Below are 26,641 nucleotides of genomic sequence, written 5' to 3'. Positions count from 1 at the left end.
CATCCGCTAGAACCACACGCGTATCCATCTATCCATCCGCTGGAACCAGTGCACCTCAGTCTTAGCATCGACTGGTTATAGCCAGGCTGGCTAAGCCAGCAGTTTGTAAGGTAAGGCCATTGACTGTAAATATTAATTAATTAATTAACATAAGTATAGTTAATATTAACAGTCTATGGGTAAGACCTAAGACATGAATGAGTCGTATAAGAGCCAACGAGTCACGGTTTTAAGCATTTCCTCTATAACGTTATAGTTCACAAACTGCGTATTGACCTTGTTAATGATGAATTTAAATATTTACTGATTTCTTTACCAGATATGATATTTTTGCTTAACGTTACTAAAATGATAGGCTCAGTAATGTTAGTAAATGGAATAGGTTTAGTTTAGAGTTCCACAGATGATTCGGTAGGCTGAGCTAGCTAACTCTGTGTTTTTAATGATTGTTGGATAAATAACCGTAACGTATTGCGCTATTAGCTAGCTAGCTTACTTACGTTATGATTGAGTTAACGGCAGGTGCTCAAGCTTGTTGAGATCTGGTTAACCCTTGTGTTGTCATAACAAGGGTTATGATATTCAGCCTGTTGCACCAGCTAGCTACATGTGTGTAAGTTCTCTCATAAGTTAGGGTGTAAAGTCCACACTAAATATTACGTTAAACTAGTTAGCTAGTTTGACACGAAAGAGTTGTTGTTGTTGTTGTTGTTGTTGTTGTTGTTGTTGTTGTTGTTGTTGTTGTAATTAAGGTTCATCTTGTTACACTGGTGTAGCTAACGTTAAAGTCAAAGTCCACAGACACTAACCGTAATATTGTTGCAGAAAATGGCCAAAATGTCTCTCGTTTCCGGCTAAAAATAACGTAGCTATATCACCAAACAACATAAACTAGGACAACCTTAACCTAACGTTACAGCTATTGCAAAATAACAAGTGACAACTCTTCTGTCACAGTTAAATGATTTATTTATATACTGTATAGTAAAGAATATAAGACACAAAATGTATTTGGTTGCACCTTGCAGAGAAAAAGACTGAAAAAGAAAAACATTCCTAACCTAAACTATAGGCATATTTTATTGGATTGATTATTGTTATTTATTTATTTTCATATTTCATACATTAAAATAAATGATTATTATTATTAGTAGTAGTAGTAAATATTAGTATTATTAGGCTGCTGTGCTTTGTATACCAACACAGCCTTCAGCAGCTTCTAATAACACAAAACTTAAAAAATAAAGTGTAGTTTTGGTTCAATATGTGCTTGCACTCTTCACTGTCACTTTTTGTGAATCAGCAAGTTGTGTGATGTGCATTCTTTTTAGAAAACAATTAGTTTTAGAAATGTCTCATGATACATTGTCTCTAGAAGTGTATTATTTAGTATTTAGTTTTTGTTACAGAAGGAAAAGAAAAATGCAATACTCAATACTATCAAGTACTTCTAGAATCCTAAATTCCATAAATATAAATGTGACTGGTAATGTAAATAGTGATAAAAGAACAATGTCAGGTTTTGGAAACAGATGTGTGTGTGTGTGTGTGTGTGTGTGTGTGTGTGTGTGTGTGTGTGTGTGTGTGTGTGTGTGTGTGTGTGTGTGTGTGCGCGCTGATGTTTAGGTGAAGCATGCTGACTGCTGTCAGAGCCGCCAGACGTTCCCTCAGATTTTTCCGGAGTATCTTTAACTCCTCCATGGACTCAGGTAAAACACAAACACACATACTACATTTATATACTATTTCCCTCCGTATGTGTTTTTCTGTTATTATCAGGGACAGTAACCGACAATAACAATTCTGACCAATTAATACCATCAGTTACACAGTTACAAACATTATTCAAAAACGTTTTGTTAAGTAAAAATAAATAAATAAATAAAGTAAAAAAATTAAAAGTTTGTTGCACGGTAAAAGAAAAGTAGGCTAGACAATATACTTTGTAACTGCTATTTAACTTGCTAGTGCTACCTTTGCACTAGTAAAGGTAGCACTAGCAAGCAGCTCTAAGCTCTTTTCTTCTGCTAAGTTCATTGTTGTTGCCCATAAGCTGTATTTGGCATTAACATCAGGAGTTATTGGCTCATTAGATGCTGCCTGTCAACCAATCACAATGCGAGGTCAGACGCAACTGCGGTATAACGGAACTACAATGTGTTGGAATGGCTTAACGGTTAAAAGTAACATTTTGGTGGGGTGGGGCGGCCTATAGCTCACCCAGTAAGAGCGTTCGCCCTGTGTTGGCTGAGTCCTGCAGCGGTGCAGGTTTGAATCTGACCTGCTGCCCTTTGCTGCGTGTCATCCCCGTCTCTCTCCCCCTTTCATGTCTATCCACTGTCACTATATAATAAAGGGAAAAAGCCCCCAAAAAATAACATTTTAGAATTCAGTTAGACAAGATATATTTTAATGTGTCTGAAGCGTTCAAGACACAATGGAGTTGTGTTTGCTTACTCCTGATCCAGTTAGTAAATCATACATTTGAATGTGTGTTTTACTGGAAACCAACACTTCCAGAATCAATCAAAACCGAAAAAATATGAATCCATCTATGGTGGTGTTGTATAATAATTTTGATTATAGCTTATGTTCTTACAATTTCATTCCCTTTACTTGACCCATTTTACAAATACAAACAATCAATGTACTTGTTTATGAGTAATAGCACAGTTGAACCACAGAGCCGCAGCAGAATGCAGATCTATTCTCTCTTGTCTCTTCTCCTTCATGTACTATTGTCTCTCCATTCATTAAAGGTACAAGAGAGTTGATGTAGATTTTAGTTTCATCCGTATCTATATGTAGGTATACAGTACATGTGATGCACTGTGCAAAGCATGTGAAGTTAATTTGCAAACAACAAAGACATGCTATGGCAACACACAAACATGGCTCACAGTGTGAAGGCAGCAGCTCACTCTTTACAGGCATAAACTGTATGTTTAGGTCAGATGAGCCCAAAATACTACAGGGCAGCTTCACCTCAGCCCAGAGTTCAACCTAACAGAAAACCAGATAAAAAGTTAGTTTGACTGAGACCAGCTTATGTGTCATACTGTAAATTGAATCAACAAGCCTATCGATGACAACTCAAGTGTGTTGGTGAGTTTATTTAATGAGTCCAACAAGTTGGATTGTGTTACACGTGCCCCATAAGCTGTAAAATAGCAAATATAGAAATAAAGGTAATAACATTTAAGTAAAACAAACATACTGCAGTGGATTTCATTTCTAAGAGCGCGAAGACAACAAACAAAGTTGTTATTTAGATACAAATTCACAAATGTGAGATTCCTGTACCTTTTAGAACGGTTTTCACAGACAGGAAAGTTGGAGCATATTTAATAGTTCTGTACACAAGGTACTCAAAAATGCCTGGATGTTTTTTTCTGCACATTTTCTTTCGTCTCTAATACTGTTTGATCTCGACCGATATCTCGGTTGATTGTTTTCCATTTACCCCTCCCTGCTAGCCTGGCTCCGCCCTCCTACGTACTTCCGCTCAATTTTCATTTTCCTTCAGTACTCCGTCTGGCTTTGTGGTATATTCTTGGGTTTTCTCCGGCCAAATCTTTGGCGGTCCAATCAGCGAACAGAGGGAGTGGATGAGTTGTAGTTCCGTAATGACGGCGGAGAAAGATGCGAGCGAAGCCATTCCGTTGTGGCAACGCTGCTGAATATCCAGAAGTTAAAGCCCAAGCAAGAACAATCTTTGCTGAGTTGTGTTGGTGGCCATGATGTTGTGGCCCTCCTCCCCACGGGGTTTGGGAAAAGTTAGATTTTCCAGCTTGCTCCGTTAGTGGTGAAGGAGTTGGGTAAGGCTAACGCTAGCGATGCTAAGGTGACGTCACGACCAAACATTAGCGATTGGTTATGGCAGATTCAGAGTGGCTCGGGGCAGTTCCAATAGTTTTACACTTCAACAGAGTACCCGCCTTCAAGGAAGTTAACACTTGTCAATGGAGAGTGGCCAGACTCTCTGGACAAATGAAATATACGAGAGTCTGGTAGGACCAGGCTACCTCCCTGCCCCCTCTTCACCTAGATTAACTCTTTTCAAAGATTAACCACATGCATAACTTCTTCACTTGAACATTAACCCTGGAATAGACCAGTCTTTGATGGGCAGAGTTTGGCTAAATTACAACATGTCATCTGTCTTCCCCCACTGCAGTCACCAGTTTCTGTAGCTAGCGTAGCTGCCACTGCGGTTTTTATTGACTGTGTCTATGGCTCTCCTTTGACCCAGAGGCAAGAACCTGAGAGAAAGCAGTTTGTCCATAGAATAGAAGAAGGTAGTTGCAGTAGAAGTATCTAACAAAAGTGTGTGTTCTGTAATGGAGCAGTCAAATTATTTTAATTTGTTGAGTCCTGCTGAGTTGAGGCTGTTGATCAGGCAGGGCGATCCCAGAATAAGCACCACGACTGGATTAGCTAACGGTAAGAACCAGTGTATCACCTATAGTGCTCCATGTGACACTGAAACCATGCATTTGGAATTATTTGTAATTTTCTGCCCGAAGGGGGTCTGTCTGTCAACACATTAACAGAAGACTGATTATTTGATGAGTGGGATCATGGGAGTTGTTGTCTTCAACCGCCATTGTCGATGAAAAAAAAATCTAGCTGACATGAGTCAGGCTGTGTTCACGGACGAGTTATTCTGTTAAAGTGTTATTCACGTTATGTTAACCCCCATGTTGTCTTCGTGACCTGTTTTTCAAAGGTTTTTTTTTATATTGGACGCATGCATGTACATTGTATGGAAGCCATACAGCATTCTTCGTAGGTAAAAGTAATGATTACTTCCATAGAATATTGGGCGTTTTATTCAATTTTATAGCATTTTAAAAAAAGAAATCTCTGTCTGCTGACTAAAACTTTGACATGAACTGTGATTAACTCGACATCTTCTGATCTTAACTATATACTTTTTTAAACTCAAAAAGTTTTGAAAAAAGTGACAAAAAAGTTGACAAAAATGTGGGAAAAAGCTAAAAAAAAAAAAGTTAGTTTTCAATTTTGACCCGGAGGGACAACAAGTCCATGGTCGACGGGAAGACAACACGAGGGTTTTTTAACAGTGCAGAGACTTCAAACACTTCACTGATAAACCAGAGACCTGTACCGAACACTGGGCTTCATGATCAATCATGACAGAACCTGCATCAATGAGTACGAAAAAATACTTCACCCTCGAAATGACTGAATGTAGAAAACTTTTATTGTTGCATGCCTCCACAAAGTTCAACAAAATAAAGTTGGAAATTATTTTATTTCGTTTGTTTTAAATTTAACAAGCAATGTGTTGTATTTTAGCCGAACACTGAAAGCAGCAGAAATGCAGAACTGAGCACACTTTAACATCTGTTTATCTATCACAAATAATATCGGTATCGCGATATTCAACAAAGTTATTGCATATTGCATATTTTCCTCATGTTGTGCAGCCATGAATCATACTCATAACACAGTTTAGCATTTTGGCCTAAATAAAGAACTGCATTTACCATGTTTCCTTTAAATTGATTTCACTTGATGGAAGCCGTAATTGCACCTTTGGTACTTTATCTTAGTAACATTAAGATATATCTGTGTTTCTTTTGTTTCAGATTTTATTATAGTTTTATTATAGTGCATAGGATGTGGCACTCCCACCTGGTATCCATTAACGAATAGATTTGAAATCCTGTTCAACCAACTAATCTACTGGTCTGGAGCCAATCATGTTCTCCGTTTTGTTTCCGGTATGTGTCTGTGTCAGGATACCAGCAGGCTAATGTCGTCGTCCTACCCACTCATCTGGCCAATGACTTTGAAGCGTTCTGTCGCAAGAATCCTGCCCCCCTGCCACTCCTTTATCGCAGCCAATCAGGAGAGACTGCCTGTCCACCTCTCGCTAGACATGCTGACATAAGGTAGAACACACGTGTGCATCACACACTGAGCAGCATTTCCTTTATTCGTTGACATTTTGTATCTGTATTTCTCTTCTTCTTGCTCCAATACGACAATAATTGATGGAATGGCTCACCCCTGTATGAACAAATGTCAGCAGATTTCACATTAACTCTGGCTGATGGTTGTGACTCTCTGTGTTACTGCAGCTCTCTTTTACACGTGTCTACAAATGTTAACATGGCAAATGACAAATGTGTGTGTTTGTGTCTTTCTGTTTCTTCAGGACAGATATTTCTCAGTACTATGTGTATGAGGAGGGTTGCCTGGTGAATAGAGTCTCCAGTCTGCAGAGTTACTGCAATCACTCAAGGTATTTTAACAAAGACAAACAGAGCACTGCACTAAACAGTCCCTCCAGGATTTCGCGGCCTTTTTTTGAGATTATTGCGGCCCAAAATGCCTGATTTTGCGGGAGCTTTTGTAAAAAAATGCAATAAAAGTTGTGATGTCTTTTGTATTTTTGTTGCAATGAAGGTGCGAGAGACAGTGAAAATTGCAAAAACAAAGTTGCTATTTTATTTTGGTATAGTTCTTTAAAAATAAAAAGGAAACTTGTTTCGAGGAGAATAAAACTACTCTGGGCTGAGTTGTCCTAGTAACCTTACCAAAAAGGCTCAGGATGCTGCAAATGTTGGTATAATATGTAAATGGATGGTGGATTTAAGACAAAAAATTATAATTTATTGAATGAATCAAATTTAAACATATGTGTCAGTGGCTTGTTGATCTTTAGGTTTCATTGTTAATTAATTTCCTAACCTGGCCTGGGACACACATTCATACGGTTTGATAAAGTAGCGTTACTTATTGGACTTTAACTTGTCATTGCACTTACAATAACGAGCGTAGCTGTCCTCAATTTAGGTCATCGTTTATGGAGGAGGAGGAAGGACTGACTAAAAGCAGTTTGAGTTCAAACATGCAGAGAAAACTGACGTGGAGAGTTTAATCAGGATTACTCAACGGAAAATGTTGGAATATGTTGGTTCATAGCTTTCTCTTCTATTTATAATTGGGGCTCTGGTATACTTGGGGAATACTCAGCTAACTGACAGCAACAAATAATATCACGTCTAGTCATAACTGGGTCCAAGTCCTTTGGGTTGGCTCTGAGGATAGATTGATATTCTCCATACTATGGGAGATGGAGGGGAGGGTATGGATGGTTTGTTAGACTCTCCACTCTCTCACTTCTCCTTTTATAATTATGCTCCCAGGATTGCATCAGAGCAGCAGGCTGAACATCATGGCCCATGGGCAGACATGGTATGTTTCTATCTGGGCTGCAGTTTTGGCTTTGAAGGCCGATTGAAGGAAGCTGGAGTCCCTGTCAGAAACGTGGAGCAGGGCACAAATGTCAGCATGTATAGGGTATGTACAAATATCTTAAAATATGCATATGCATGAGGTGAATACACGTAACAGATGTCTTTGTTTTGTGGCTATGTTTAAAAATTGTGTATTCCAGCATAGGGCTGGGCGATAGGAAGAAAATCAGATATCACGATATTCTTGACCAAATACCTCAATATCGATATTGCGGCAATATCTTCACACTTAGATTTTAGATAAATAATCATCAGTAATGTGGACATAATGTCGGGGAAAGGCAAATAATAGAACAGCTAGAACAGTCTGGTAAGTTCAGAAAATGACATCACTTTACTGTAATGCAGCCTTTAAAACCAGGAAAAGACAACACATAAGTCATATCATGATATTACGATATCCAAAATCTAAGACGATATGTAGTCTCATATCACGATATCGATATAATATCGATATATTGCCCAACTCTATTCCAGCGACATTTGTGTGCGAAAGCTCGAGTTGCGTTTTAAGTCATCGCTGAGAAAGGACAACAGCAGCACTTATCTTTGGAGATGAAGAGGACTTATCAAAATAACAAGATAATTACCTCTTCTGAAGTTTTTTGTTAATCCTCCATGTAGTTCTTAATTTGACGGGATAAGCGCTACTGGCAACTGCGTGGAGGAGGGGTGGGGGTGGTGCACGATCACTGAAGGCTTGCGTCACGTGGATGCGCCGACAGTGTTGTTGTCATTACTACATTATTTAAACAAAAACTATCAGGGTACAGTTTTTCTTAAAGATAAGTTGAAGTTGTGTGTGCGCGCGCGTGTGTGTGTGTGTGTGTGTGTGTGCGTGCGTGTGTGTGTCCAGACTGCAGTTCCCTGTATCCCTGCAGGAGTGTTCAGCTGCCCTCTTGTGACCACTATGCGTCCTGTTCCAGCTGGCATGCTGAATGCAGCAGTGGAGGTTACTTACCTCAATCCGCTAGCACATGGAGCTCCTGTACACATAGGAGACCCAGGTACACACACAGACTCATACAGACACACACGCTTTACACAGGCTATTAGCCTTAATTTACAAACCCATAACTTTACATCACTTGTGTGTGTAGCTCTCCTAGCCATACAGGACCTGTCCAAACCAGACTATGGGGAGCGAGTAGAGCTGCAGCCTGGGGATGTCACCGTGTTCTGGGCCTGTGGAGTGACTGCTATAGAAGCAATACTCAGCAGCAGTGAGGAATATGATCGGCTAAAGGGCCGTCCACACCAAGAACGATAACTGCAACGATAATTTTAAATACATAGATGTAAAAATAGTTATAATATGTTGCCTGGAAAAGACAGCCCTGTCGGCGTCCCCTGGGACAGCCCGTAGACCTTTTTTTTGGTTCATAAAATGTACCCAAATCCACAAATATGTAGGATAATACTACAGACATTCCTATAATCTTACGTTGCAACATCTGCCGTATTTATGTATTATAATCAGCTGGAGCATACAGTGCATGGTTGGGGCCACTGTTTACAGAACGTTATCGTCCAGCAGTGTGGATGCCAACATCATTAGTTATAGTTATGATTGTAGTAATCCTTCTTAGTGTAGACCCCTTGATGCCATATTCACTCCATAACCTTCTCATAGTTTCTAAGAAGTGATCATGCATTCAGACTTTATGTTCTGTCTCCCTCTAGAGCCTTCATTGGCATTCAGTCACGCGCCAGGCTGTATGTTCCTGACTGACATCCCAGACTCCTCCCCTTCTTCCCTCACACCTCCACCCTCTGAGGGCGTAGACTCTCCCTCCACGGATCACAATCCTGAGCTGATTCCCCTCAGCTTTCTGGTATCCCACAATCCCTTGTTGTACAGTTTGGCATCTCAGAGGGCCGTGGCAAAGATCAGACAGCTGGAGACAATTATTGGAGAGGACCCAGGTAAACATGTGCGTAGAGCAAGGGCATAGAATTTGGTAGAAATGGTTCTAGGGGACTTGTCCCTACCGATAGCCAGTGATGACTGAATTGTCCTTAGCAATAATTTGGGTCAAAATTGCTAACGCGTTTAAATCAAATACAATTTTCATCGGCTCTACAAAGGTAACTCCCTGGATGAGAAATAGTTTCAATTGGTGTTTGTTTGCTTTGTTCGCGTCTCCCTAACATGCAGCGACGTGATTGCATTTTGGATGAATCAGCAACAGCGCAGTGCACTAAGCTGAGTCAGAGGAGAGCACTCGAGGCTAGAGCACGAGACAATCCAGGCTGTCGTGTCGCAGGTGCTTTGCCTTCAGTTAAGTTAACATTTGTGTGGACAATAAGCCACACAATGCCTGATCGGAAGTGTTTTTTTTAGCGAGTGTTGGTTATTCACCTCGAATGCAAAGTAGCATACAGCCGCTTCCCTAAACTTTGTCTCATCCAGACAGAGTGTCCCAAACGGAGTTCTGTATCTGTCAGACGGTCTGATAAAAACCATATCAGCAGAGCAATGACATAATTAACAGTGGACTGTAGGGCGGATGGGTTGTTTTCTTGAAATATTACAACTTTATTCTCCAAATCTCAGAGTAACTTAAATGGTGAAATATGTTATTGTCTCATATATTGTCTGATATTGATCGCAGGCCCCTGAATTTAATCAAATTGAAATCGTATCGTGGCAGACTTTGTAAATGGTAAATGGACTGCATTTATAAAGCGCCTTTCAACTTTACCAGACAAATCGCTTTTCAATTTGCCTCTGATTCATCCATTCACACACATTCCATTAATCACATCCATACACCGATAGTAGCGCTGGCCTGCCCATCAGGAGCAACTCGGAGTTCAGTGTCTTGCTTAAGGACACTTCATGCGGACAAGAAGAGCCTTTCTTCTTTGAATAAAGGACGACCACTCTACCTCCATATGCTTTGTGGTATCAGAAAATATTATATCGGTGTCCAAAGAATCAACATAATATCGTATCGTGATACAACTTTTGATTTACATCCCTAGTGTATATGTTATAAACCTTTGCTCAGTAGAAAATAAGAACCCAGAAAATCTGCATGTGCTCAGTAGTGTGCATCTAATGTGAAAAGTAACTGAAGTGAACTGATTTAGTTTGGTGGTATCCAGCTGTTCCCCAGCCTAAAAGGGTGACAGACAACTCTCTGACAGCCTGAGCAGAGCTGTGGAGGTGATGGAAAGTCACTGAGTGCTGTGCTACATCTTGATGTCGGTACTAGGTCAGATTTGCTGGAAGTGGATGTGAGTTTGTCCCTTTCTCTCACCAGGTCAACGAGGAATCAGAGCTTTATTCGTTCAGGATGAACTTCTGCGCTCCTGTCTGGCACTCTCCCACGCATCATCTGTTGCCATAACAACCGGCTTTCCCACACACTACATGCACAGGTACCTATGCTTCTCACACTACTATTAGTATAATACACACTAAGTATTATTACAACCCACTATCCTAATCCCCATTTATTTTAATAGCCTGCAGTGTCACTTACACTGCTGAAACACTATGGTACATAGGGAATTATTCACTTTGTGACTTGTTTGGTGCCATGGTTCTGTTTTGTATCACGCCCATGGAGCATAACTTCTTTTAACTCTTGAGAAAGAAAAACGAGAATGGGGAGATCAGATGCAGCACCTCATGGCGAACCATGCAGAACTGGATCTCACAGGTGACTGCTAGCTGAGGAGTGTGCAGCAGGCAATTAGCAGTGAGTCTGACATGTCTTGACAGCTCAAACTGCACCATCCAGAGGTGGAAACATGCAGCGTTAATGGTCAGCGATTCTGGAGAATATGTGAACTCAGTGCTCAAACAAATACACCTGTAATGTGCCCGATTTTCCATCTCTCTCGCTCCTACTGCTTTTCTCTTTATGCTGTACATACCATGGCTTTACCCCTGTCTTGTGCTCGAGCAGGAGCTGTTGCTTTCTGTGTGTTAACAGTGTGTGTGGGGGTTTAGGTAGTGGTGCGTGAGAAGATATTTCCTGGCATGGAAAAAATGTGTTATGGAATTGCTGACTGCACCTTTTAAGTGTTTCATCAGGTTGATTGTTAGTGTTTCCCCTTTAGCCCCCCTGATGAGACTGACGGCCCACCTGGAGCCATTGCCATGGCAACCATGCTGCTGTCGCTAGGGAAACAGGTGACATTGGTGACGGACAGGAGAGCCCTGGAGATGAACCAGGCCATCATTGATGAAGCTGTGAGGACAGGTGGGACAGAGATCTACCTGCCACCAGACTCTCTTAACACCACCAAATAATGCCATTATCCTTCATCAATAAAGAGCATCTTCTTGGTTTAATAACTCTGTGATACTACCCTCAGGTGTGCTAAAAACTGCAATCCCATTGGTCACATTTGAAGACAGCGGCCCCGACTCTGCACTACACTTCTTGTGTCACCATGGAGACCCCAGCAAGCCCAGGTTAGCTGACCTGCCGTGTGTTTGCAGTGAGGATGAGAACACATAAAGGACCTTTTAGCCCTATTATGATAAACTATTTTACATCACGACAGCCTTTCTAGAGTACTCTGGATTGGTTCAATTAGTGTTCTTGGTATAGGTACTTGTTAGCCTGGTAATGTCAGAGTAATTTGCAAATGCTTATTAGTCTCAAACTTCTCAATTGATTTTTGATTTCCAAGGGGCATTATCAGCGGTGCAGACCAAAGTGCCTCGGAATGCAGTTCAATAGAGCTGGAAAGATTAATCGATTAGTTGTCACTTACAAAATTATTCGCCAACTATCTATGACAGTAAACTTAATATCTTTAAGTTGTCCTATATGTTGTCTGTCCTACATATAGGACAGACAACAAGTAAGGCAATAGGAGAAGACATACAGTTTGATCTAAGTTTTGTGAGCTTGGTAAGTTACGTTTAATTTAGTTACATGTAATTACATTCAAGCATTTGTTTCAAGTCTTAAAACATACCCCATTGGCCCCATTGGCCCGTTCTGGCCGGCTGAACGGGAGGGGGGGGGGGCAGACGTATCTGCTAGAGCAAATGAAACATGAGCACCGTCGATTTGTCTAGTTCCCAGGCTAGATATTTGTTAGTGATGACACTGGACTTTAATGTCTTGCCATCTGGTGAGTCCTTCAGCTTCAAGAGCGTGAAAGTGATGTGTTTGTAATTTGTAATACCAGGTACGACCACCTTGTGGCGATAGAGCGCAGTGGACGTGCTGGAGATGGAAATTACTACAACATGAGAGGAATAAACATCAAACATCTGGTGGATCCCATTGATAACCTGTTTATTGCTGCCAAGGATTTACCAGGAATTACCACTACAGGTAGGTAACACTTTATACTACCTTTTTAATACTCTAATTTCGGGATTCAAATCGTAAGCAATAATGGAATGTTAATGATTTATGTAGCCTCTGTAGCCCACTCTTCATCTCTGCTTGAATCTCAGCCTGAAGCTCCAGGCTACATTAGCTGCTAGTAGCATAACACACTCGAATCTCTGTCTACGGTGGAGTTGCATTGTGGGTGGTCTCGCCTTGCCAGACCTATCTCCTCAGCTCTGTGTCAGCGCTGGAGTATTGTCTGGCTACACCCCCTATGTATTGTGAGATCGGGGGGGGGGAAACGGTCTGGCTTATTTGTGTTTCTTTAAACCAATCACAACCCTCCTGGCTGGCGCTAAGCCCTGATAGCGGAGATAGCGAGAGGGGAGGGACATCCAGTGCATCAGGCTTTATCCCAGCAATTTATATCTGTTGAGCCAGACTACATTGTGGATAATGAAGGCGCCAGATTTGGACAAACGAAGAGGGATATGTGGAATAACAGATTATTCTGAATCTGACAATGTTACAGTAGTACAATTTTAAATAGCAAACAGTACAGGTTCCCAAGTACTAGCAACGTTGCCTTTGCCTGGTTAAAACATCCTGGACAGCACTTGTTAAATGGTTAATATATACAGGGTTTGTACGGGTGCTTGAAATCCTTGAAAATGCTCGAATTTTGATGTTGTGTTTTCAAGGTTTGAAAAGTGCTTGAATTTTGGATAAAATGCTTGAAAATGCTTGAAATTGTAACTGTATTTCTTTCACAACAAATACTTATCTGACTGAATAGTTGGTTTATTAAAAGAAATAGAATAAATGAAATAAAATGTTGGAGAGCCTAAAATTAAACCTGCTCGTTTGTGCATTTGTGACTGCGATCTGCCGCCACACCAAGACCTGCTCTAGGAAGCAGCTCAGTTGGTTGGGGTTAGGCATTTCACCTTGAGTGGTTGAGGTTAGGATAGCCGATTGGTCAGGGGATAGGACCTGTACAAATGGGGTCATGTTACCTTGCGTAAGCATCATGGACACCTAGCCAATAAATGCTATTGAAGGGCGGGTCTTGTCGTGAAAAATACAAATTATGGATTAAACGGGGACAAACCCTACAAACCCAAGAGTTGCCTCTTGTAAAGTCTGCAAAAAAGATGTGCAGCTTTTCACAGTGGGCGAGTCTGCGCTCTCAAGTCACATGAAGTAAGTTTCAAGTAAGCCAACTGAAGTAGCCTGCTATACACGTTAGCGCCAGTTAACTCCTATTTGTTTATCCTAGTAACTTCTAGCTAGGAATTCGCAGGCTAGCTAAGTGACTGACAGTACTTGGTTTGATAATGTAATGTTAGTATTGCATGTCCGTCATGGCACGTTCATTTGTGTAATATGCAGTGAACATAGCCAAAGTTACATCACAGTAACTGTAACGTTAACTACCCGCAAATTAAAACCTGCAAACGTTAGCCCAGTGCATATCAACAATCGTTGAATGCTGAACAGAAATCGTGTCAGATGGAGTGTCCTACAAGTAGCCTACTGTAAGGTTGAGGATGGCCTTATGCAATATTTACAGTACACTGCTCTATTCCAGTAGATAAATGTATATGTCTTGGCAATGAAATACATTTTTTTGATCATTGTGTTTCTGTGATTTGGTGGTTATAACTTCAATTTTAACAAAGGGATAACTCAACAACAGACTCTGCCCATCCTCTGCATAGCTCATTTGATTTACTTCCGTCTGGTAGACGTTATGAAGTACCTTTGGTGAAAAAGGCCAAGTATAAGAAGACTTTTATCCCAACCGCCGTTGATATTTTAAATAGGAAATAGGGGGGGGGGGGGTATCTTAAATTATGTGGTTGTCTGTTGTATTGTATTTGTTTGTTTGCTGTATATTGTTTGTTGAGCCTCTTGTCTGAAGACAATTTTCTACCCCCTGTGGGGATAGACAATAAAGCTTTTTGAATTTGAATTTGAAATACTAATGGTGCAACAACACAGGAACACAGGGTGAAAAGAGGAGCTGCAGCAATGTGCAGTACAACAAAAATGTTTTTTTTTTTAACTTAAACCATGTAAACCTATTCTGGTACAACCTCAAAATACAATTATTAACTTGAAAATAAGCATAGTATGTCTGCTTTAACACCTGGCTTGACTCCTATACCTGCAAAGAGTTCATTAATGAGGCAATTTATATTAAGTTGGATAAAATGTATTTTCCCCTGCATTGCAATGTCAAGATTTTATAGAGAGATGGGGTCATGTAGATTAACATGTGTATATATATAATACTCAGTGTAATGCTGTGCATTTAATATTGTTGTTGTCACCTCCCTCCAAAAAAAACACCAATATGGTTTGGAAATATAAACCATTATAATGTATATTATATTTAATTAAGTATTATTATAATAGTCATTATAATTGAAAACAGCAGTGTTATTGTTGGAGTTGTAATGCAATATCATATAAATGTAAAAACACAGCACATTGACCTCAGGATAATTGATAACTGTCATAGTTTCTGTGAAAATGTTTGAGTATTTAGGTGATAGTATGAGGTTTTGTAGTGTTGAAATTAAAAAAAAAAAAAAAAAAAAAAAACAATCCTAGAAGACAAAAAAAGTCCAATTCCAGTGACTCAATCAGAATCATTCTTTATTCTTAACACACTCTCAATTTTATATGTTACCATGGCAATGGTTTTGATTTTGTAGTGTTGACATTTAAAAACAAGTCAATTCCAGTGATTCAATCAGAATCATTCTTAATACACTCTTCAGCCTGAACACGTACTGTTCATTTGTGCTTGTTGAATTAACTGTTTGAGTACTCTCTACTCTCCAGTCTATTGTTAGAAATCGTTGGAAATTTTTCATTGTCACTTTGACAACAACCTACAACCTGACAACAACATACCAATGGAGTTCGTTGAAGGAAGCAGAGGCATCTACAGACCCATCAGGGTGTTGTTCGACACGACCATATACAAGCGCGCTTTGCAGCTCTGCTGGCATATGAAGTCTTACAAGACCAATATTGCATTGGTGATTGAACTTTTGAGGCTTCAGCGGGAAAGTAGTATCCCATCTAAGGTGACTGTTGAAGATATGACAGACCTGCTGGTAGAGCAAAGCAAAGCTACAGTGAGAGTGCAGCTCTGGGAGTTTGAATTGGAGGACTTTGATGAAGAAGATGCCAAGCCTCTTCTCATGCTGGTTTGGGAGGTAATCAACAGCATGAAAATGAGAGACATTGAGTTTGAAGCCAGAAGGCTACTCCAGTCGCCAGAAGACATCCCTCCTTGTTTTCAACATCCAAAGCTTGTTAATTTGGCTCAGGAGTACGGCAGGAGCCTGACACAGCAGCTGCAGTCGGCCCCCAGCTCCAAACTGCTTGGTCCAAGAGATGTGGTGATGGAGGTGCTTCCAAAAGTCTTGCAGGGCTTCTGGTTACCTCCTCCAAGCACCTTCCTCAACATGCCCTCCCAGCAGCTCAGTGAAATGGCTGTTGGTGTCACAAAGTTTGTTTTGGACCGGGTTTCCACTGCTTTGTCCACTGTGCACCATCGGGTCAACTTCTCCCGGTCCATCCGAGACAGCATGGTCCTGTCTATCCAGGAAACGGTTAGGCAGATGTACCCTCAAGACGTCCTGAGGAGAGGGCTTAACTGCTTTGCAGCAGAGGTGCTGAACACTATTGTTGATGCTGCAGTGAAAGAGGTCCTTGTGCTGTTTCAGTCTCAGACTGATACTCATGTGCCTGCAAATTCAAGCACCAAAAATGATTGCACCCAGCACACCCAGGTAGGAGATTTGAATGAGGAGCCTGGTCTGGAGGAAGATGGTGAACCAATCCAAGATCCAGAATCTTCTGTTTTGTTTTCTCCACCCACTCCTCTGACTCCTAATGCTGAACCTGCTGCCAATATTTTCTTGGATGAAACAGTATCCTTTGCCTCTATACCCCGCCTAGAAGCTGACTCTGCTGTGGTTCCAGCTCTGCCATCTTCTGTTCTCCCTACTGATGAACCTCTTGCCATCACTGTCATTCAGGATGGTTTGACAATCAGCCAGATTGAACCAGCGGAGCAGTTTACCCCAGAGACAGACGTTGCCGAGGTGTCATCACCACCACTTCCTCTGACCCCTGCCACTGAACATCCAGTCACGACATCAGTCCTGGATAGTAACAATATGAATGAAAAGACCACCAGAAAACCTGACTCTTCTGCTGAACCCACAGTGACTGCATCAGCCCTGAATAGTGAGGACTTGAGTGAGAAGATGACCAGAGAACCAGACTCTGTTCTGGCTTCAGCTCCAACACCTACCGTGACCCCTGCTGATGAACCTCCTACCATCACTGTTGTCCAGGATGGTTTGACAATCAGCCAGATTGAACCAGCTGAGCAGCCTGCACCAAAGGCCAACTTTGCTACATCAGCCCTGAATAGTGAGGACTTGAGCGAGCAGGTCACCAGAGAACCAGACTCTGTTGCGGCTACAGCTCCAACACCTACCGTGACCCCTGCTGATGAACCTCCTACCATCACTGTAAGTAAAGTTGTCCAGGATGGTTTGACAATCAGCCAGATTGAACCAGCTGAGCAGCCTGCACCAAAGGCCGACTTTGCTACATCAGCCCTGAATAGTGAGGACTTGAGCGAGCAGGTCACCAGAGAACCAGACTCTGTTGTGGCTACAGCTCCAACATCTACCGTTACCCCTGCTGATGAACCTCCTACCATCACTGTTGTCCAGGATGGTTTGACAATCAGCCAGATTGAACCAGCTGAGCAGCCTGCACCAAAGGCCGACTTTGCTAAGAGGACATCTCCACCACTTCCCATGACTCCCAATGCTGAACCGCCAGTCATTACTTTAGTCCTGAATGGTGAGGATGTGATCAAGGAGCTCAGCAGAGAACCAGACTCAGCTGTGACTGCGGCTCTACAGGCTCTTCCAATCACCCATGATGCAGCGCAGGATGACCTGACAATCAGCCAGGTTAAGGTTGAGAAGAAGAGCGGAGTCCAGCGCTTCTTCAGTTGGTTCAGGAAAACACTATGCTGCTGTTGCCTGCCTGAAGACGCAGACTGAGGGCCAGATGTACTATCGCAAGGGGAAAGTGGGAGTTTCCCATAAAGAGATGGGAGGGGGAAGCGTAAAGTGCGCCTGTGATGCCCTTTAAGTGTCATTTAAGTGTTAACTTGTGCTTCCTGTTTGCAGGTTACTGATTAGCTCAGCTGGGTCTGATGTGCTGAGGCCACTTAAGCTGCAGTATCTTCTGTCTCTTCTCTCTGCTCTGGCTGTACTCGCAGGCACACCAAGTTTGGTTATGTTTGGTTAGGTTGTCCTAGGTTTGCTTTTTGCGGAGTTTACACTTTACATAGGGCTGGGCAATATATCGATATTATATCGATATCGTGATATGAGACTAGATATCGTCTTAGAATTTGGATATCGTAATATCGTGATATGACATAAGTGTTGTCTTTCCCTGGTTTTAAAGGCTGCATTACAGTAAAGTTATGTACTTTTCTGAACTTACAAGGCTGTTCTATCTGTTCTATTATTTGCCTTTTCCCCACTTAGACATTATGTCCACATTACTGATGATTATTTGTGTGAAGATATTTTGTTAAAGCACCAATTGTCAACCCTAGAATATCGCCGCAATATCGATATCGAGGTATTTGGTCAAGAATATCGTGATATCTGATTTACTCCATATCGCCCAGCCCTAACTTTACAACACCAACACGCGCACCTATTTCACTCATGCACACCCTACACCACTGACGCTACTGATTTCCACATCCCATTCTGTATATAGTTAATTTGGTCTAATTTGGTTCAATTTGGAAGTCACTGTTCCATTATCTTTAATGTGACTATTATTGACACTGTTCATCACACCCCCAACCGGCCCCGTCAGACACCGCCTACCAAGAGCCTGGGTCTGTCCGAGGTTTCTTCCTAAAAGGGAGTTTTTCCTCGCCACTGTCGCACTGCTTGATCTTGGGGGAATTATTAGAATTGTTGGGGCTTTGTAAATTATAGAGTGTGGTCTAGACCTACTCTACCTGTAAAGTGTCTCGAGATAACTCTTATTATGATTTAATACTATACATTGAATTGAATTTGGTTTAATAAAGTATTGTTTAAACATTTAACATGGTGTTGTCTCCCTCTTTGTTATGACCACCTGAGCCAGGTCATGAAGGCACCTAATTATGTATTTTGCGGTATGTACAAAAACCGCACCCGTGACAGCGCACCTAAAAGCAGGTGTAATCGAATCTCCGACTCAGCGTTCACATTCCATTCCAGCAGTTGTTAAACGCCTCGCTAAGTTACAAATATTGGCATCAGGATCATTTCAAACAGTCATAGCATCAGTAGTGGGGATATTACTTAACGCTTTGGTACAGCGCACTAGTCAATACATACATTTCCATACTAATGCCAAAATAACACGCATCAAGCTGTTACCTCATGAACAAGCAGATCAACTTTGTTATTGCTAAATCTTTGTTTTGACTGACTTGGTGGCTGATCCATGATAGAAAGAGAGAAGGAGGTCCATTCAATTGCGCTTTTAAATGCGCACAATTTACGGTATAGTGGGCAGAAAAAGGCGCTGATTACCCAATGAACTGCAGGTTTGGTAAATCTGACATAAGCTTATGTATCGCAGCGTGCGCTTTCTGCGGGTTGGCCATGGCGCTGATAACGCTACTTTTGCTTTGGCCCTGAGACTATTCCTCAGTTTGATTATTTCTTTTTTCGTATTGTTTATATTCCTGTTGAAAATAAATGAATTGTTGCATATTAGTCATTCTGTTTCATTTAAATGTGTTGTGAATTCATGCAACAAGACAAGACGTTACGAGTCTCTATAAAGGTTTAATATGTCTTATCTCAGTGCCAGAAAAGTGTGAAAAATCATAACATTTATTTTTATGTAAGGATATACAAACAGCCAGCAATAACAGACGTAAGAAATGAGCACTTTGAAGTGCAGAGAAATTATTAAGGTGACAAAGTTTTTACTACATCCACAAAGAATAAACAAAGGAATGCATCAGAACAATCATAAAGTACAATACTGAGTTACTAATTATAAATGTATATTTTAATGATTGAGGGTAAGGTACTTAAGGCATTTTCTTTTACTGGGGACATTAGTCCCATTAAATATGCAAAGTTGATCAAACGTGAGATAAAACTGTACTTCAAATGTTGGCTAATAATAAAAAGGTGAAAGGGGAGAGTATAATTAATGGTTTATAGGATAGTACTGGTAAGGTACTCCAATTTGACACTACTGAATGATAGACATTTACATTTCATTAATGTGATGTTTCCCCCCAAAACTTTACTCACCCTAAACACTAAATTGGTTTTAGATAATAGGCTACAATGTATTACTATGAGAATTGTAATACACTATGATCCATGAAAAAAATGTCAGTGAGTGACCAGCAATTCTTAAGTATTATGATACTTGACCTTAAGTCACTATAAAATTACTTTTTAATGTGTCATGATTATTGTTATAAAATATTATGGATATTTACGAGTGCTTACAACTATAATTATACAGTGCTTCAAGCGCATAATGCATTATAAGTATGTTTTTATAATGCATTATAGACATGGGCGTCGCAAGTATTTCTCATTTTGCTGTGATAAATCTGTTGTTCTAAAGCAATTTTGACAGTTAAAAAAAACAGTATATGTCGCGGTTATAAGGACTAATATTTATAATCTGATTGAATCCAAACAGAAAAATTCAAGACTGTCAGTAAAAACTGTAACTCCATCCATAGACTGTATTTATTATGACAAGAGACACAGAAATAAGTAGGATGACTAGGAAAGGAAATAGGGAGAGTCAGACCTGCTGAATCCAACCCGGTTTAGTTTCTGGCCTCCCATCCTCTCTGCTCTTCCTCTCATCCTGACATAAAATAGTCATTAGGTGTACTTCCTCCTCTCAATGTCCTTCCTTTGTTTAGGTTATCTCTCCTTCACTCTTCATACCTCCTCCCTGCTACTGTTGGAGATCAGTGCCAAGCAATAGAGCTCTTCTGATTATGGAAGAGAGCGCAGGTTTGGAGACAGGGAGGGAAAAGCAGCGCTATAGGGCATGACTGATGATTTGTTGGTATTGTGTGTCTTGTGTATGAATAAAAACCAAGGCCTGTAAAATATTTCTGTTCAAATCCTATGTCTTCATATTTTAGCCCTTGAAATTACTTCAGTTTTACAACCTGAAAATCACATTATCTGGGAAGCAATATTTGGACATTTATTCATAGGCAGCCCAAACTTTGTAGGGTGGAAGACAAACATGTTAATATGACTGAACCATTACAAGTTTGTACGGCATGTCCTAGATTTGGAAAAAAAAGTTTGAAAAGACTGAAATTAAGGGTAGCATAAACTTTGAGCAAAATCTAAGAGAGTGCACCAACTGTTTTCCTGGATTTTGACCCAGAATGAGCCAGCTGCATGTCATTTGGCTCAGATCCTCCCACTCAGTGCTCCTCTCCATAGCTGTCTTACTGTATGTTATGTTAGGAACCATGAAGAGAAGGTGATAATTCAGGGTTAGTGAAGTGAACCTGTCGAGTGATTTTGTTTGGGGTAATTGTTTTTACGTTGCCTAAGGGCAGTTTAGATAGCAAGCAAAGTCTACATTTTGAAAAATAAAACTTTTGGCTGTTTATAGCATTATGTCTTTTAATGTGACAAAAACACTAAATAATTTTGACTATGTATATTTTATGGTGGTGTAAGGTGCTGGAAAAAGCTTTAAAATGGACCTTGAAAGTGCTTGAAAAGTGCTTGAATTTGACCTTGGAAAAGGTGTATGAACCCAGTATATACTGCATCATAGATGTGTGATCTGTTTTATACATGATAGCAGTTGACAGTGTAGTGGCAATTTGTCCTCAGATTGAACAAAACAAACTCAAAGTCAAACAGCCACTGAGGCACCGAAGGAGTGAATCTTACGCAGTGATAAAAACGTTCATGAGGTTTATTCATCCAGTTCTTGGCAAACAAACATTTTAAACAGAGGAACAATGGCGTCTCTAGGCTCTGGTAAAAAACCATCAGCCCTCGCCGGTGTCTACCTCCTACTGTACATACCTGATCACCCCTATATGTAGACTTCACCTGGTGGCTAAGGCAAACAAAAGCACTAGCAGATACTTAAAATAACCGAAATAAAAATACTAATGATATAAACAAGCTTATATAGCTGTATGATTCAAGCAAAACAGAAATTAAATAACTTTGTTGGCCTTGGTGTTTCTTCTGCACTTGATATGAAATTATTTTGGATGTACTTTAAGATAAATGAAAATAAAAACAACCATGAACCTTTTCAAATGTTTTCATATGTCTTCACCATCCTCTTAATTTCTCTGTATAGCTCATCAGATGTTCCTCTCTTTGACCCTGTAGGAATCGGTGATGGGGGTAATGAGTTGGGGATGGGTAAACTGAAGGAAAAGGTGACGACTCTGATGCCCAGCGGGGGTCTCATAGCCTGTGTTGTACCTGCTGACTATGCCATCACTGCTGGTATGGACTCACAATTATTATACTAGCTGTACAAAGTGAACACCGTTGTATATACTGCTACTGTTGTTATGGGTCCATACACACCGCACAGAAATGCTTTTAACACACATGTTACAACTCTAACATTAAATACAGTATATTAAACATAAACAACACACTAGAGAGAAGTGAAACTGGCCTCTCCACAACTTCTGTGTATGTATTCTGAGCCCATGCCAAGTACCAAAAGGGGTTAGAAAGTACCACAGTGGAGTAACTATGTTATCTGTATATGTTAATCTGTTAATTGTTGGCTATTTTATCTGTACAAATGGAGAAGTGAAACCAAAAAGTAGTAGTAGTAGTCAGGAATAAACACAACCTTTCTGTCTCAGTTATGCATGCCTAGATAATCAGTACACACAGCAATTTGAGAATGGGACCTTTCAAGTCCTTGACTTGAGGGCGACATGTCCCAACATCCAATATTATTTTTCCTGCAACATTTCAGTTATCTTGGCTGAAAATGTGGAAGTAAGACTGATGAATTAACAGCTGTTATTTTTTGGCCACTATGCTAAATTTTCGTCTCTCACCATTTCATTCATGTCATTTGAATCTGTCACTGCATTTTCTTTTTACCAAAACATGTCATGCTTTTTATTCCAGTCATTTCAAAAAATTCTAAATTACAGGTTACTACATCTTGTCATTGGCTGATGGCCATGATCATCACTCATTAAGAACCATCAATTGGGCTTTGAGAAAGCCGTAAAATACCTCTTATAGTACTTGGAGTTTTCCTTTTCAGGATTTGCCAGTGTCTTTTTGTATATCTGCCTTCTCCCACTCTCACCACCGCCCCTCCCTCCTGCAGGGGTGTCTAACTGGGGAGGATATGCCGTGGCCTGTGGGCTCTACCTGCTCCACAACTGCCCCTCCCACCAGCGATACAGAAAGAAAGGACTGGGTTTGGAAAACACAATCCCCCAAGAACAGCTCCAGGACTGGAATGTTAACCTGCCATCTGTGGACAAGGTGTGTGTGTGAGACACACACACAAACACACACTTCCATTTTATCTATCTGAATATTCTTGAAGATTCTCTCTTTTTGGGATTTCCATCTGCTTTTTCACATACTTTTAATTATCAGTTTTGTGGGTTTATAAGATGTAAATCATGGGTTAAAGTCCTTTATTTACATGATATAACTTTTTTCAACTACAAACAGTCTCTGGATGCGTAACGATTCCTGTTATCCATGTATCTTCCCTCTGTCAGTTTGAGATTGGATTATTAAAATGATTAAAGTTTTTAATAGCATACCAATGCACACGAATGTCCTTGAAGACACCACAAATTAATAAAAAGAAAAAAAGAAAAAACAGAATACACCACATACATTTCCAAACAATATAACAAAAAGTAAAACAAAGGGAAATCAGTTTCACCAATTTGTATAATCCGATTTTCAAGCCTAAACAAAATTCAGGTGTATCATATATGGTTGTTACATACAAAAAAAGACAAAGACTAAATACATAATTCATACATAATGCGGCCTGTTCTTTGCTGTTGAAATATAATGTTTTAAAGGTGCACTATGAGTCCCTGCATGGTTTCAGCGCAATTTCATTTTTGTCTCAAATCGTAGGCATCTCTCCTTGATCCGCTAGCTGCCTGCCCCCTGAACACACGGTGAAAAAGCCCGGTCTCAGGAGACAACACAGAGGTTGTAAACGTCAAACAAACACTAGGGGCACAGGCTGTGCACCAAAATACTCCAGCCAATCACAGACAAGATGGTTAGGGGAGGGGGTGGGGGTTAGTGACAGTTTGTCAGTTAGTCATGACAGTTACGGAAACATGGGGGGAGGGGCGAGCTTGCTCTGTTTTGTTTGGTATTTACTTGGAACGTCAACAGAAGTGACGTCATGCAGGAACTCATAGTGCACCTTTAACTCAAAGTTGCAATAAAAAGTACATTTTTATTTCTTTTATGTTTAATGTGAAAAGTATTGCCCAAGTTACAAAACCCACAGAACATTATCACCAACTCTACAGAGGGTTTTAGCCTCTTTTAGCTCATTCTTTTGGTCCTCATTCCCAGCAGCAGCAGGCAGCCGTTTTGAGTGAAAAAGCTCCTGTGGGTGCCTGGGTAGCTCACCTGGTAGAGCGGGCGCCCACATGTAGAGGCTTAGTCTTCGACGCAGCTGCTCAGGGTTGGAGTCCGACCTGCGGCCATTTGCTGCATGTCTTCCCCTTCTCTCTCTCTCCCCCATTTCCTATATACAGTTGTCCTGTCTATCAAAGGCTAAAATGCCCCCAAAAATATCTTTAAAAAAAAAAAGCTCCTGTGAACCCACCGTACATTACCTGGCCAGCAATCAAACAGTAGACAGTCAAAGTTAGACTAGCTGGTGTATATAGTGGAGTATTAGCGGCTAAAGAGCCAGATGTTTTCTTCAGGAGTTGGTAGAGATCAAAACAGAGTAGAGAGAGAAAAAACGGAAGTGAACACAAGACAGTCCCTCCAGAAAAATGTGATTATGCAATCGCACAATTCAATGCAAAATCAGCCAAAGTCCGCATATTTATGTGGGGGCCGCATTTTTTGAAATACGCCGCACTTTCGCCGCATAAATTGCAGATTTCTGCACAAAAAAATGCGGTGCTTGCATGATTTCATAATCCCCGCATTTTCGTTGCAAGAAAGTCACAAATATCTTGGCAGAAAGTTGAAAATGTTGCGATTACTTCACACAAGAGCAGCCATTTCCCCTGTTGCCATGGGAACGTTATGAAGTGACGTAATTACGTGATGTGAACATCATCGAAAAGCAGGGTGTTGGTGCTGTTTTTTCTCTTTTTCATCAAACCGCAGTTTTTGCAAGTTCCGCAATTTTTGCAAGTTCCCGCAATTTCATTGCATAAAATTTCATAAATATCCTGCATATTCCAAACGTGCCGCATAATTAAGGATTTTTGTCTCAGATGGCAAGGCACACAACTCTGAATGAATGCTAATGTAATGCTCTGTTTCTGCTGAATGTGTAAACAGTCAACTGTGTTTATAATGTGTATTATATGTAAATGTTATGTTTTCAACTTGTTCCTGCTGCCCCCAAGTGGCCAAAACAAATCAGCTTCCACTTATAGAAGCAAATAAAAATAATTAAAAAATGTATACCTACGGCACATCTTTAGGAGGACTGCCACGTTCACACTCTCTGTCTCTCTCTGTCTCTTTCTCCTCCAGGAAGAGTCTATCCTCTCCACTCTGGTGCGTTTTGGGATAAGAAGTGGGAAAACTGGTCACCTGGCCATGGAGGTGGATGGTTTGACCTTTCACCCCACGCACTCTGACATCATCACCAGACTACTGGAAGTCACACTAGGCTCCACCACTCCAAACCTTTGACCACCTCATCAGCTTGTATTCTCAGCCATCTACGGTATCTCATCTATCTGTGAGATTGAGTATTAACACAATCTTGATACGAATAGCTGCAAATGCTCGTTGACACTATTACCGCCATAGCCCACGCTGTTTAACGTTGTGGTTCAAAAAAATTAGAATTATTCCATCATTGTTATTGTTAACAATTGTTTCCCTCCTGCACTGCCTTTTTCTAAATACCTTTTCTGCACATTCCCATATTTTTATAATGATAGAATCTTTTTTAGAAAACTCTCCTCCGCAGAGGAGAATTGACACATTTGCATCATGGCCGTACAGCGCATTTGAGACAATGAATGGGACATAGAAACTCAATATGTACGCAAATATTCTCTCACATGCACTTAATAATCACTTATAATCACACTATCGTATGTAGGCCTACAATATTCATGTGTAAAATATCAGAAATGAAAGTTATCCCACGTTCTGTCTGGCCATTTATGGCAGGTAGACTGTTGAACTGAAAGACTCGCTGCTCATGGGAGAGATGAAGGGACAACTGTAAATGCTGAGGGGACTTGTTGTTTTTCTTTCGTTAGACATAGCGTGATCGTTAAATCATTTGCACTGTGATTATGTTTTATTTACCATTTAGGTTACTTGCCAAAATCAAAATGCTGAAGTTGATGACAATGATTTAGCATTTGTTTCATGCCTTTTTAGGTTTTACGCTGCAGGTTATATGCTGCTTACAACTCAAAACAGATAGAACCAAATAGATTTTCATCAAAAATGATTTATTTGCGGCAGTTGCTCACTTGTTGATTGTTGACTGAACTGACGCGTTGAATGGCCCATCAATGTTCGTTGGACAAAAGGATACAGACGATCTAGGGTGTCGGGTTTAGGTGGATGTAGTACCCCCCCCCCAAAAGAGCCCAGCGGTGCTAGTGTTAAGCCCAGGGCCCTGACGGAAACACACTGGAGCATGCACAGACTGAATAAGTGTTCCAATGAGTGAAATTGTTTCCTCTCTATTCAGATT

The 26,641-nt window shown here is 40.7% G+C and overlaps 1 protein-coding gene across 5 annotated transcripts; it reads left to right on the top strand.

Moving 5' to 3' along the window:
• Window positions 1-26,641, top strand: dglucy (D-glutamate cyclase). Of its 5 annotated transcripts, XM_039786049.1 has the most exons (16): window positions 1-110; window positions 1,627-1,709; window positions 5,768-5,921; window positions 6,188-6,274; window positions 7,182-7,335; window positions 8,149-8,299; window positions 8,393-8,515; window positions 8,976-9,218; window positions 10,562-10,679; window positions 11,367-11,509; window positions 11,625-11,724; window positions 12,453-12,601; window positions 22,093-22,212; window positions 23,069-23,229; window positions 23,848-23,925; window positions 25,453-25,573. In XM_039786049.1, exons 2-15 carry the CDS (start codon window positions 1,634-1,636, stop codon window positions 23,893-23,895), a joined length of 1,827 nt encoding a protein of 608 aa, XP_039641983.1. In that variant the 5' UTR covers window positions 1-110; window positions 1,627-1,633; the 3' UTR covers window positions 23,896-23,925; window positions 25,453-25,573. The 5 variants fall into 5 exon arrangements, with proteins under 5 accessions (XP_039641983.1, XP_039641982.1, XP_039641980.1 ...); XM_039786048.1 differs by lacking the exon at window positions 23,848-23,925 and having other exon boundaries at window positions 25,453-26,641; XM_039786046.1 differs by lacking the exons at window positions 1-110; window positions 1,627-1,709; window positions 5,768-5,921; ... (10 more) ...; window positions 23,848-23,925; window positions 25,453-25,573 and adding exons at window positions 15,455-17,185; window positions 17,375-18,043 and having other exon boundaries at window positions 12,470-12,601.

Source organism: Perca fluviatilis, chromosome 20 (assembly GCF_010015445.1).
Source record: "Perca fluviatilis chromosome 20, GENO_Pfluv_1.0, whole genome shotgun sequence".
NCBI classification, from domain to species: domain Eukaryota; kingdom Metazoa; phylum Chordata; class Actinopteri; order Perciformes; family Percidae; genus Perca; species Perca fluviatilis.
This window is presented reverse-complemented; position numbering and strand designations above follow the sequence as displayed.